The 13,827-nt window shown below is 40.3% G+C and overlaps 1 protein-coding gene across 2 annotated transcripts in view; it reads right to left on the minus strand.

Annotated features, from left to right (window-relative positions):
• Positions 1 to 245: 245 nt before the first annotated feature.
• TRANK1 (tetratricopeptide repeat and ankyrin repeat containing 1) overlaps positions 246 to 13,827 on the minus strand; it is a 101,104-nt gene continuing 87,522 nt past the window's right edge. The window contains exons 22-24 of one of the 2 annotated variants that reach the window (XM_073678297.1): positions 10,852 to 13,772; positions 7,139 to 7,240; positions 246 to 2,245 (exon numbers count right to left, since the gene is read on the minus strand). In XM_073678297.1, coding sequence (XP_073534398.1) covers positions 2,151 to 2,245; positions 7,139 to 7,240; positions 10,852 to 13,772 — 3,118 coding nt within the window. In that variant the 3' untranslated portion in view covers positions 246 to 2,150. The remainder of the gene's footprint in view (positions 2,246 to 7,138; positions 7,241 to 10,851; positions 13,773 to 13,827) is intronic. The other variant, XM_073678296.1, reaches the window with a different exon arrangement.

Below are 13,827 nucleotides of genomic sequence, written 5' to 3' on the forward strand. Positions count from 1 at the left end.
ATGTGTACATTTGTGTGTTTCTCATGTATTAAGAATATTGGAGCAGATATTATTATTGTGTTGCAGGTTGTTCTGTACCTATTTATACTTTTACTAGAATCTACAACTAGAATGTTACAGAGATACTAGTCGGGGAAATGCTGTGTACATACAATATATATAGTATATTTGTAATTGAATCCATTTAACTTGTGAATGTAAATAAATCACATCCATAAAACATTTTACAATAAAAAGCCTTATTTAAAAAAATCTGCAAATGGTAGAAAGAAAAAGGGATCTTATTGAAAAAGTAATACAACATGGACAATCAATCTTTTACTTGCTTACAAGTATATTAATACTGTAAACATACAGCAACAAATTTCAATTACATGTAAAACTCAATTTAAAGTACATGAATAAACTACACTTTTATTGGCAAATTGCTCGCTTCAACATTACATTTAACTTAAAAGCATCAGACAGAACAGTGATCAGTGTCCCAAATTTCCCGCAGTAGACAAATTAAAATATGTAACAAGTCAATTATTAATGGTATAAATGGAAACATAATTTAAACAATCTATAAAATTCCATCAAACTAACATACTTAATATTTCTTCATGTTTTACCATGGGTTAAGCTAATGTTCATTAAACTGGTTGTCTGTTTTCAAGCTAAATTGATCTACAGACAGGTCATGTTGGAAAATAACCATTAGATAGAGTTCACAAATACAGTATTTATGGTTTTGCATTCTTTTTGAAAATACAAAAATGGAAATAAAATGATTCAGTACCAGATCAATTCATTTGAATGGGAACATAAAGGTCCATATGTGTGTTCCATGTGGCTAAAATCCAGCAGCAATCTGATTTTTAGCTGCAACAAAGATGTTTATTTGGCTAATAAAATGGATGGCAACTGGATTGTTGAATAATTGAAGTCAATGTGAATGGATCTGTTTCAAAGGTGCCTGTACTTCTTCCCATTGAAACTTATTCAGTTTTTGTTTACTAAAATCTTTTCAAACACATGACTACTGGAAACGTGAACTCCGCCTTATCCATCTATTGAAGCTCCTGTGACTCCACCACCACCTTTCTGCTATTTACAGGGTGCAGCGATGATGTCCCGTCTACAAGACATTACCAACGCAGTCAGTCACTGGCCTCAGTGGTCTCGTGAGGTCTTCCACTGCATCACTGCTGAGGCCAACGATTGGCTGTAGGGATCACGTGTTGCAGATGGGATGTCATTGCTGCCGTTTTGAAAATAATGACCATAAGGCATTGCAGCGCTGGAGAAACAGCCTGTGCATAATTTTGGCCTAAAAAAAAAGTCCTTTAATGAAGGATTATGAACAGAACAGACAATAAAAAACCTAATGATAATTTTAGTGAATTTGCAATTCAGCGCTAATTCTTAATATGTCTTTTCAAAGTCATGAAATCAGTAAAAAAAATAAAAAAGGAAAATGTAACAGCAAGCAAGTTTGTTTTGTTAAAAAAAATAAAATATATGATTTACCCATAAGAAAAAAATGCCACACATACTGTGACAGCCTTTTACACTTTCAAAGCTTAATTTTACATTAATGTAAAAGAACAAGATTTTAACACCAATCGGAATGTAAACTATCAATCATATTTGGTATGATGGCCATAATATATTAAAAGCAAACAGAAGTAGAAAAGTTCAGTAAACTCAATATGAAACATTGATAAAGAAGAAAAGTGAAGGAAATATTTTCTAGTCTAGAATTGTTAGCTCAAATTATTACAGAAAAGTAATCAAAGAATGTCAAATTGGGTGGCTTGTGAATAAGGAAGGTGAAGACAACCTTGAAAATCTCTATAGTGTATTATCTAGAAATAGTATAGTGTCAAATTTAATTCACATTATCAGCCTTTTTTCTCAGACTACATGTTGAAAAGAAAAAGGCAAAACTCATGTTTTTAACTACATCATTGGCAAAAAAAGAAAGCTTTTTAAAGCAATTAATCAAAGTTGTAAAATGAAGTAGCAAAAAAGTCCATTGAAAAAAGGAAAACAGCGATAGATGTAATACAATTGTGCCCATTATCCACAAACCAACTAAGTGACAAGTTACAACCAAACAAGAATTAACTATGTGCAGCTTTTCTTTTGTTTGTCTTTTTGAAGACTCAGCGTCGCTTGTTTTTTCTTTTGGCTCGTTTAGGTTTTTTTTGGCAAAGCTCATCAAAATCTCCATAGTCTACTTCGTAGTCCTCTTGAAATCCTGACAACAGTCAAAGAAAAGAAAAAAATATCTTTAAATGCAATTTATAAACATTAAACTTGGAATTATAGAGCTTAATTGGATGATTTGATTGACATTTCTGGAAGCGGTAAATGTAAAATAAATTTAAAATAAATGTGACTTTACGTTCAAAGAAAAGTACTGCATATTTAATTACAATACAGTCTAATCCATTATGATTGAGCAAGATGCAATCCTTTAATTAACCTATAATAAAATCTGACATGTCCAAGATAACGTTAGACCAGGCCAGTACACAACCCTAATCATAGCATCTCTGAAATATGTGCAGCAATTTAAAAGCAAATATAGCCCCCTCCCATGTCGTGATGCAATACTGCTAAAACGTATGAATTACATGTGAAAGACAACAAAAGCATACAAATAAACCTAGGAAAACAAACTTCAGCTCACTCCTTTGATTTAACCCTTGTAAAAAGCTCATATTTAACGTGAGATCCAAAAAGCTTCTTGGCTTCAAAGTGCTTTCCTCCAATTTCCTCCTGTTTCTAGGCTTTTTGGATCTCAGGTTAAATATGAGATTTCTACAAAGATTAAATCATAGGAGTGAGTGAAAGTTTAAGTCTTTATTTGTGTACGCTTCTGTTGTCTTTCCCATGTAATTTGCATATTTAGTGTCACAACATGGGAGGGGCCGCATGTGATTTAAAATTGCTACACGTTTCTGTTTGGCATGCTGAGGCTGAGAACACCTAAAACTAACCAGCTAACAGTATACCCAACATGTTGTAAAGTTTTACTGACGTTTAAATAAAAGGATTGCGACTTTTAATACAAGAAGCTAGAGCAACTACACTGCTCAAAAAAATAAAGGGAACACTAAAATAACACATCCTAAATCTGAATGAAATATTCTCACTGAATACTTTGTACCGTACAAAATTGATTGTGCGGACAACAAAATCACACAAAAATCATCAATGGAAATCAAATTTATTAACCAATGGAGGCCTGGATTTGGAGTCACTCCGAAAATTAAAGTGGAAAACACACTACAGGTTGATCCAACTTTGATGTAATGTCCTTAAAACAAGTCAAAATGAGGCTCAGTATTGTATGTGGCCTCCACGTGCCTGTATGACCTCCCTACAACGCCTGGGCATGCTCCTGATGAGGTTGCGGATGGTCTCCTGTGGGATCTCCTCCCAGACCTGGACTAAAGCATCCGCCAACTTCTGGACAGTCTGTGGTGCAACGAGACGTTGGTGGATGGAGCGAAACATGACGTCCCAGATGTGCTCAATCGGATTCAGGTCCTGGGAACGGGCGGGCCAGTCCATAGCTTCAATGCCTTCATCTTGCAGGAACTGCTGACACACTCCGGCCACATGAGGTCTGGCATTGTCCTGCATTAGGAGGAACCCAGGGCCAACCGCACTAGCATATGGTCTCACAAGGGGTCTGAAGATCTCATCTCGGTACCTAATGGCAGTCAGGCTACCTCTGGCAAGAACATGAAGGGCTGTGCGGCCCTCCAAAGAACTGCCACACCACACTATTACTGACCCACTGCCAAACCGGTCATGCTGAAGGATGTTGCAGGCAGCAGATTGCTCTCCACGGCGTCTCCCGACTCTGTCACGTCTGTCACATGTGCACAGTGTGAACCTGCTTTCATCTGTGAAGAGCACAGGGTGCCAGTGGCGACTTTGCCAATCCTGGTGTTCTGTGGCAAATGGCAAGCGTCCTGCACGGTGTTGGGCTGTGAGCACAACCCCCATCTGTGGACGTCGGGCCCTCATACCACCCTCATGGAGTCGATTTCTAACCGTTTGTGCAAACACATGCATATTTGTGGCCTGCTGGAGGTCATTTTGCAGGGCTCTGGCAGTGCTCCTCCTGTTCCTCCTTGCACAAAGGCGGAGGTAGCAGTCCTGCTGCTGGGTTGTTGCCCTCCACGTCTCCTGGTGTACTGGCCTTTCTCCTGGTAGCGCCTCCAGCCTCTGGACACTACGCTGACAGACACAGCAAACCTTCTTGCCACAGCTCGCATTGATGTGCCATCTTAGATGAGCTGCACTATCTGAGCAACTTCTGTGAGTTGTAGAGTCAGTCTCATGCTACCACGAGTGTGAAAGCACAACCAACATTCAAAAGTGACCAAAACATCAGCCAGAAAGCATTGGTACTGAGATGTGGTCTGTGGTCCCCACCTGCAGAACCACTCCTTTATTGAGGGTGTCTTGATAATTGCCAATAATTTCCATCTATTGTCTATTCCATTTGCACAACAGCATGTGAAATTGATTGTCAATCAGTGTTGCTTCCTAAGTGGACAGTTTGATTTCACAGAAGTTTGATTCACTTGGAGTTATATTCTGTTGTTTAAGTGTTCCCTTTATTTTTTTGAGCAGTGTAATTTGCTTCTTTGAATCTTTGCATGTCAAAGACGACATGCTTCAGATCTATGGGGTTTTAGCCACACTACTACCTTTATTATTTTTTAATGATTAGATGCATATCCTTTGCAGCTAATGAAGGCCTAAAGTCTATAACTTATGGACAACACGAGATGCAAAATTTCCTACACGAAGACATTTACAGCTGTAGTCTTCCATTGAAATGGTTTGTAGAATAGAGGTTTTTTCTCATGTTAAACCTTCAGAAGAGCACTGCTTCCCAGGAGCAGTGACCCACTGACTGACAGTTTGCATCAGTGGCGTAACCATGTTAATGGTCCAAAATGTGCGCTCTCCCTTGCTGCTTTGCCTCTGCAGAAACGGCAAACACAGGGGCACCAATGCTGGCCGGATGTAGCGACCCTGCTAGCTTCATATCAGTGCTTGCAAGCTCCAGCCACCACCGATAGGCCAATAATCTTGGCAGCGAACACTAAAATATGAAATTTAAAAAAAAATCCTCCATTATTGAGGACAGAGGGGATTTTTAATAAAAGGTAAATTGTAAAGTTGCTCGTTTTTACAAGCACTTTGGAATTTTACCCATTTAGAAAATGAGACACCCTTTTCAATCTGGTTTTTCTGTTCTTGAAAGTTACCTCCTCAGTAGTGTTTTCAACTTGGCTAGAGACTTTTTATAGAGGTCTGTCTTTATTAATGGAAAAATTCTGTGACTGTCCACTTAATCTTTCTTCCATGCACTTTAGTGCTGCGGAACTTGTCAGCACTTTCATTTCTTTTAAAGTCTGGCCACTCAGAGAATTGTTGATTTGTCCATTCCTAAAGTTTTTCCAGTCTCTCCAATTGGCTTTTTTTTACCGTAGCACAGACATCTCTCTGGAACACACATGGAGAGTTCCCATGTACAGCTAAAATATGCAAAATCAACACTTGGAATCATCCCCAGAGCCTATTATCTCTTTACTTTGTCATAAAATAGTGAGGTAAAGGACATTAGTAGACCATAAAATGACTTTGGCCATTTGTCCAATTTTTTTCAAATTTGGTAAAATGAAGGGAGCATATGAAAATGGCTGTAATTTCTAAATGGTTGATGTAGTATTTCTGGAAAACCCCTTAGTCTACACAACAATCACAACTTCATGACTTTGTTTCAAATTAATCTTACTGGTGTATAAAAGCTAAATTATATTTTACTGTTCAAACACTCCTGGACCTAACTGTATATTCAGAAACAGTGATTCTTCTGTAACTCTGTTAGATTTTATACAATGCATTGTGCTGGTGAGATTATTTAGATTTGCAAAAACACTTTCTGAACATGGAGTTACTGGTATGTCACTGATTACCTTTCAGATAAAGCTCTAATGAGAAACAGGAGATTGTTTTTTGTATAGATATGTTTTGCCATTTCACACCCTTGAGTATATATACCGTATTTTTCGGACTATAAGACGCACACCAAATTTTGAGGTGGAAAATAGAAAATAAAAAATATTTTTTATAAGATGGGGTCCGTCTTATAGTCTGAATAGGTACGATATCTTACCTGGGGGGTGGTGGAGCGGGGGTCACAGGAGGCAGGGTCCTTCAGGAAACCGACCCAGCGGAAGTGGAGGAATGCTGCGGACCCTGGATACATGAAGCCAGTGCTCCAACAGCTGAGAGTTGCGGTGGTGGTGGAGCAGGATCGCAGGCCCCTCCGTTCCCTGTCTCAGGAACCCGGCGGCGGCAGCAGAAGAGGTGAGAAGAGGGGCTGCGTTGTCTGACTAGGGCCTGTGCACTGGGTGGGGCCTGTAGCCTGGCTGGTGTCAGGTACAGACCTGTGCCTGGCTGTGGCCAGTCTGGGGCCTGTGCTGGCTGTGGCTGGTGGCTGGCGCTGAAACAGAGGTACCTGGGCGTGCAGGGGCCTGGACCTGTGAGCGGCGTCTGGCGGTGAAGCAGAGGAGCCGGGGCCTGTGCTGGGCTGTGAGCGGCGTCTGGCAGAGCAGCATGCGCAGCCTCCGGTGGCCATCTTCCGGAGGCCGTGATCTACAGGAAAATGGCCGCCGAAACATGCGCCGACTCGGGCGGCCATTTTTCCTATAGATCATGGCCTCAGGAAGATGGCTGCGGCCACCGGAAGCTGCACACACTGCTCTGTCGCATCGCCGGAAGCCACCTCACAGCCCGGCACAGGCCTGGGTTCCTCTGCTTCACCGCCGGACGCCGCTGACAGCCCGGCACAGGCCTCGGTTCCTCTGCTTCACCGCTGGACACCAGCTACTCCAGCACAGGTACAGACCCCAGCTCCAGCCGTATCTCCCCTCTGCCGCCGCCGGAGGACCATGAGATCCCCGCTCCATCACCACCGGTAAAGTAACGTTCGGACCATAAGACGCACCCACCATTTTCCTTCCAAATTTGGGGGGGGGGGGTCCGTAAAATACGGTATACACACAATGTACACATGTATCAGGTGAAACATTATACACAAACTGCAGACAAGTACCCTCTGTTCTTGTGGCTGATTGTTTGGACTTCTCCAGTAACTTGCTGCTTTCAGAAATACTGGCTGTCAGGTCACTCACGGCTGTCTGCATTAAGTATTCAGCTGCAGTAAAGTCATGTAATAGAAACAAAATAAGCAACTGGCACACAATTAATAACAATACTTTATATCTTATGCATTTTACTCCAGAGAAGTGAGTCTATGCTTAACTCCTTCACGACATGGCCAATTTCGTGTTTTCCTCCTTTTCTTCCCAGAGCCATAACTTTTTTTTCTGACCACAGACATATGAGGGCTTGTTTTTTTGTGGGATGAGTTGTACTTTTGAATGACACCATTCAGTTTACCACATAATTTACTGGAAAATGGGAAAAAAAATTCCAAGTGGGTAGAAATTGTGAAAACAAATCCAATTCTGACATTGTTTTTTGGGAATTATTTTTTACAGTGTACATTTTGTGGTAAAAATTACCTTGCAATATGATTCAGCTCATCAGTACGATCACTGTGATACCAAACATGACCAGGTTTTTTTTTATTATTTTAGTGGTGAAAAAAACCCAGAGATATGCAAAAAAAAAATTTGCAGTTGTGTCGCCACTTTCAGAGACCGGTAACGTTTTCATTTTTCGGTCAATGGAGTGAGGGCTTATTTTTTGCGGCATGAGACGTTTTATTGATACCATTTTGGGTTAGATACGAAGTTTTGATCACTTGTTATAGCATTTTTTGTGGTGTTGCAGCGAACAAAAAAAAACTTAATTTTGGCGTGCTTGAATTTTTTTTTTTGTTTACGGTGTTTACCGATTGGTTAATTAATATTATATTTTGATAGATCAAACATTTGAAAGCAGCGATACCACGCGTGTATTTTTTATCATCTTTATTTTATTTTTTTATGAGGAAAAAAAAAGTGGTGTGTGATTTGAACTTCTGAACTTTTAGTTTTGATTTTTTCAGATATTTTTAAAACATTTTTTATTTTTTACTTTTCATTGTTCTTGTCAGTCCCCTTAGGGGACTTGAAGCTGCGATCATCTGATCGCTTGTGCTATATACATCAATGCCAAAGCATTGCTGCATATTGTGAACATCATGGTATGCGGCCGGGGGTTCACCCTGTCTGTGGCCGGGTTTCAAAGAGCTCCGTAATAACAAGCAAGGAGATCTTCAATAAACCCCCTGCTGTCATAGGAACCCAATCGTCCACCTGCGATCAGGTCATGTTCTCGCTGATGGGCGCATAGAATGACGCGCCCATATGCCGGCGCGTGTTAAATGCCGCTGTCAGAGTTTGACAGCGTCATTTAACAGGTTAATAATTGTTAGAGGCAGGTCCTTGCTGGAAGACACAGCCATCACCTGTTGAGTATAGGGCAAGCGCACCCCGTGAGCCCACTCCATACACCCGCTTCCGACTTGCATGGTACATGTACGGCACATGTTGTGAAGGGGTTAAACCTCCCAAGTATACATATATTGTCCCGATTCTTGTAAACAAAAACTTTATAAAAAAAAAAAAATACTTAACAGAACACGGATATTCCTGTGTCTAATATGAAAGCACTCAACTAACAAAAGTAAACCCATATTTGTTTGGCCAATATAATTCTGGTCTCATGGATATTGAACTATAAAAATGGACAGATGAAAGTATTTTGTGGGTTTTCTTTTAATACCACGGCCCCGCTATCAATATTTAGTCAGTATTTTTTCTCAGGAGTGGGAGCCAAAACCAGGTGAGGAACAGAGAAAAGGTATAATAGAAACAAGTCACCAATTCTGTATTTATCATCCACTCCTGATTTTGGCTCCCACTCCTGAGAAAAATACTGACCAAAACACTGACAGTAGGGCCGTGGCCTAAGGGCCCCGTCACACTAAGCGATGCAGCAGCGATCCCGACAACGATACGACCTGTCAGGGATCGTTGCTGCATCGCTAATACATCGCTGGTGAGCTGTCAAACAGGCAGGCTCACCAGCGATCAGGGGAGCAGCGATATCGTGGAAAGAATCGTTCCACGATGTCCTGCTCCCGTTACCAGCCTGCTGCAAGCAGGAGCAGGCTGGTAACTATGGTAAACATCTGGTTACTAAGTGCGCGTGTGCCCCTAGTAACCCGCTGTTTACCATGGATACCACTCTGCTACGGTGCGCGGGAGCCTCCGTGCACCGTAGCAGAGTGGTATCCATGGTAAACAGCGGGTTACTAAGTGCGCGCGTGCCCCTAGTAACCCGATGTTTACCATAGTTACCAGCCAGATCGTTGGTCCCGCTGGTCACACACAGCGATGTGTGCTGGCCAGCGGGAGGCCAACGACCAAAAAATGGTCCAGGACACTTTGCAACGATCAGCGACCTCACAGCAGGGGCCTGATCGTTGCAAAGTGTCACACACAGCGACATCGCTGGTGAGGTCGCTGGTGAGTCACCAAAACCGTGACTCAGCAGCGATATCGCTAGCGATATCGCTATGTGAGACGGGGGCTTAATAGTAAAAAAGGAGGTGTATCAACAGAGAAAATATTTAGCTTTGACTTAAAGGTAATTTGTCAGCAGGTTTTTTCTATGTAATCTGAAGACAGCATGCTGTAGGGGTTAAAACACAGATTTCAGCAATGCCTCTATTATCAAGCTTCGTGGTTTGGTTTGCTTACAATGATTGTTCTAGCACCAGGAGCTTATCACTGCTGGGACACAGCAGCTCGTTCATGATAGTCCGACATGCAGGACACCACTCCTGTGATAAGCACCTCACTGTCTATGGACATTGTATATACAGAGTCTGGTGTGGGCGGGGTTAGCTTTCTCAGCTCTGCTGTATTGCCAAATCTAAAAACTCTGTCAGTTTACTGGGTGCAGCACCTCTAAACATACATCGTTGGATTCAGCTTCTCTTTGCCTACATCACATCAGTCTGCTCTCAGATGAGGTAGCAAACTTCTGCTGTCAAATTCCATTTAAATATATACAGCACCAATTCCTTTTTATCACAACAAAAGGTGAAATTAAATATTTGGGAATTAAATAGAAAGACCTAAAAGTGGAGCAGTAAGCAAATGGGTTCAAATATTCTTAAAAATTACTGCCCATAATAAAAACAGACTAATTTGAAAAACTTCATCAAGAACTCCATAAAGCTTTCCAATATTTTATGGCACAGATGATATTCTTACTGTCAAAAATACCATTGCCATGATGGAACCTATAAAATGTCAATACAATTTGTTAGAAATCGCTATTATCCATCCAACTCAAAACAGATAGGTGTCTTGGCTATAATACAAATGGAAGCCATAAAGCAGAGCCCTAAAATCTCAGAATTCTGGGGGTGGCTTGTGTTTTCTAGGCGGAAATATTTTTATGTTGTTACGGAGCATCTTAGTTATTACTTGTTATAAGAATTTATCTGAAATTACTCTTTCGTTTGAATTATTTTTTCTCAGCTGCTTGTTTTTCATTACATTTTCTGAAAATAACAATTGGTTAGGTTGAAGAAATTTCTGGAGATTTGAGGAACCAGCTGGCATTAAAAAGTAAAAAGAAGTATAGATGTTAAGAATCTAGGCATAGTGGACACATGGCCCCTCCGATTTATAATATTATCTTGCATCTTCAGGGCATATTAAATAGTAATTTTGGTATCTGGTAAAGCACACAAGTATATATATATAAAAAAAAAACTAAAAATGATATATAGTGGCACTTTACCTTCAGACCAGGTCTTTTTCTCGTAGATATTTTCCATCAAATCAACAATTACTTTTATTTTGTTCTCTATTTTAGTTTTTTCCAAGTGTAATTCCTCTTTTGATGTCAATTTGTTTCTGGAAGTCTCTCCCATAGTCTGTATAAGAGACTTTCCATCGTAGATTGCGGTATCTACTTCCAGTTTGAAAAAGTCAAGGTACTTGTTGTAGTAATTCATCTGCTGTTTATGTCTCTCTAGAACAATATGATTCTCATACTCTTCATTTCTTCCTGGTAGATTCGGCATTTCAATGTCTACAGCTGGACTTGAAACATCTTCCAGGTCTTCTTCAATTTCTCCTTGGGTAGGGAGGATTCCAATATGTAAAAATTTCACCCCGCACAAGTCACACTGAGTTTTGTCAACATTTGCAATTTTGAAATAATCTGAAATGTATTCTTCCTCCATGTGACATTTTTGCCTGCGTCTGCTTGTATTTTTCCATTTCATACTAATGTATACAACAAGAGATGCAATATGTAACTGCCGGACAGCAATTTGCTTCTGTCTGTCAGCAGCAACAGCTGCCACCAAATCAATTTTCTCTTCTTCAAAGTCCTCTTGCTCACTCATCATGAAATTAGCTCTATTATCATGCATACTGTGACGAACATAAGAAAACTTACTAAATCGGAATTTGTCGTCAAAAAAGATTCCTCTTACTTGTCCTTTACCATAAGCAATATCCCATCTCCATGAGCATTCTACCAGACGTTCGTCATCACGCTCTGCCAGCAATTCCTGAAGCAAAGAAACCAGATCTTCACTTTTAGTGCTGGCGCCAAGCTTACCGATAATGTAAACTAGCCTTTTGGGTACTTTCAATGGGAATTGATTTGTTAAAGAGTCCAACCTACTCTGGATGTCTGGAATATGTATTGCAAGCATAGTTTTTGCCCTTTCAGGAACAACACCAGTAAGATTTACCATCAGCACTAACCAAAATACTAGTGTTCTTTCAGCTTCTCCTGAAGAAATGCAATCAATGTCATTGAATGCATCTACAAGGACATTGAACTCTTGATTTTCATCACCAGAAATAACTTTAGCAAGATATAAAATATGATGTCTGAAGTGGTATGTAAGTTGCCGAACATCTTTTGGTTTGTATTCCCACAAGATGGAATATGTATCTTTCAGGCTACCTCTTTTTCCAAACATGTACTCCCAATAGTGGAAAATGGAAAGGAAACTTTTCGGAAGCAAGACTCTGGTATCCTTCTCAAACCTCATGAGTACAGCACAGCAGAGCATAAACTGGAATTCAAGCAACATCATGGTGTTTCCAATGTTTGGAATCAATGGAAAAACACATTTCTTGATCAGCAAATTCATGAACCTGAAAAAATATCTCTTGCAATTGTCTGGGTTCCTGTATTGATAAAGCTGTTGTAATGAAGTCTGTAGAAGGCGAAAGAAATGGATGCGAGTCACTTTTGGTGTGTTATCCATTGCGTCAGGCTTTAGCATACCGTATCTGCCCTCTAGAAATTTTCTTCGGCTTCCCTCACCATGTGGATCATTATTCTTCTGGAGTTCTAACTCATTTTCAAACTGTCTTTCCTCTTCTTCAAGACGACGCTGTAGCCCATCTGGATATTTAGATAGAAGGCTATAGACCTGCATTACTTTTAGCCAAAGGTCAGTAGACTCCCTTCTTTGCATTTTATCTTCTCCCAAAAGTGAAGAAACAAATCTCTTTAGCATAGTCAACCCTGGCACTAGAAATTTGAGCAGGACGTCTCTGCACATTTTTGAATTTTCTGAAAGGACTCGAAGGTGAAAATGTTTAGAAAAAACTAGGTTTAAAAGGGAATTGCAGTATTTGAAACCATGAAGGTTTACAATTTCATTAAGCTCTTGAGAATGTTCATTTGAAAGGCTCTTTGCATCAAGCAACAATCCACAAATGGTTATTAAAGATTTTTTAGATTCCAAGATTTTTTTCAATTCATAGTGCTGCAAAGGCTGATGCGAATCTTGGCACTGATCATCTGTACATTCTAGCCCTATAATGTACTGAGAACATATATCAGGGTAGACATTTGCAACAATCTTTCCAGAAATGTCAAGCAACCACTTGAGAAAATGTCTTTGCAGCAGCAATTTCACGTCTTTGAGCTCTGTGGCTTTCTCAACCCCCTCTATTTGTATATTAGAAAACCTAGGCCCCTCATGTTGAAGAATGGAACAATTTTGTTCATCAGTTTGTACAAGACCATAGAACTCCAGACAGGTTTTAACTGCTTCCCGGTCAGCATTGTTTTTGGTCTCCTTAAGAGCTTTTATTAATGTTATCATGGACTCTAGACCAACAGATGCCATAGTTGGCAGCGATGGTTCGGACTCACTGCAGACTGAAGCTTCAAACAATGCCTCCACTACACCAGCATGATGGGAAGATTTTTTAAAACTAAAGAATGACTTTCTGATTTTTTTAAAATCTCTTTCCCAAACTCCTTGAAGCAATGTGGCTTCTGCAGCCTCTGCATATTGATTTGTTTCACATAAAAGTTGCAGTGACTCTGAAAGAACATTCCCGGGGTCTTCGTCATTTGCCATGATGCGACGCGCTTCTGCTAGCAGGCACACTGCTCGAAATTCAGTCCTTGTTGTAAGGTTTGCAGCTTCTAACAACATGCCTTGTTCTCTCAGCAGAGACGCAGCTTCTTCACTGCGATTTTTACTCTTAAGCAAGTCGGCTGCCTCTACCCAACATTTTCGGTTCCTAAGGAAAACTAACTGATCTTCAACATCAAGTTTCGAAAGCATTTCATTCATTTTCTTTACTTTCTTTTGTTTGAAGAAATCTGCAGCAGTTTCCAAATAAAATTGCCTCTCCCTGAACTGTAATGGTGTATTAGGGTGTTTCTGCCGAAACCTAAAAAAGCAGAAAATTGGCAACAGTTACAGGAAAAGAAAACAATGTAAAGCCA

This window comes from Phyllobates terribilis, unplaced genomic scaffold (genome assembly GCF_046119375.1).
Source record: "Phyllobates terribilis strain yellow unplaced genomic scaffold, ASM4611937v1 Scaffold_4__5_contigs__length_816908805, whole genome shotgun sequence".
NCBI classification, from domain to species: domain Eukaryota; kingdom Metazoa; phylum Chordata; class Amphibia; order Anura; family Dendrobatidae; genus Phyllobates; species Phyllobates terribilis.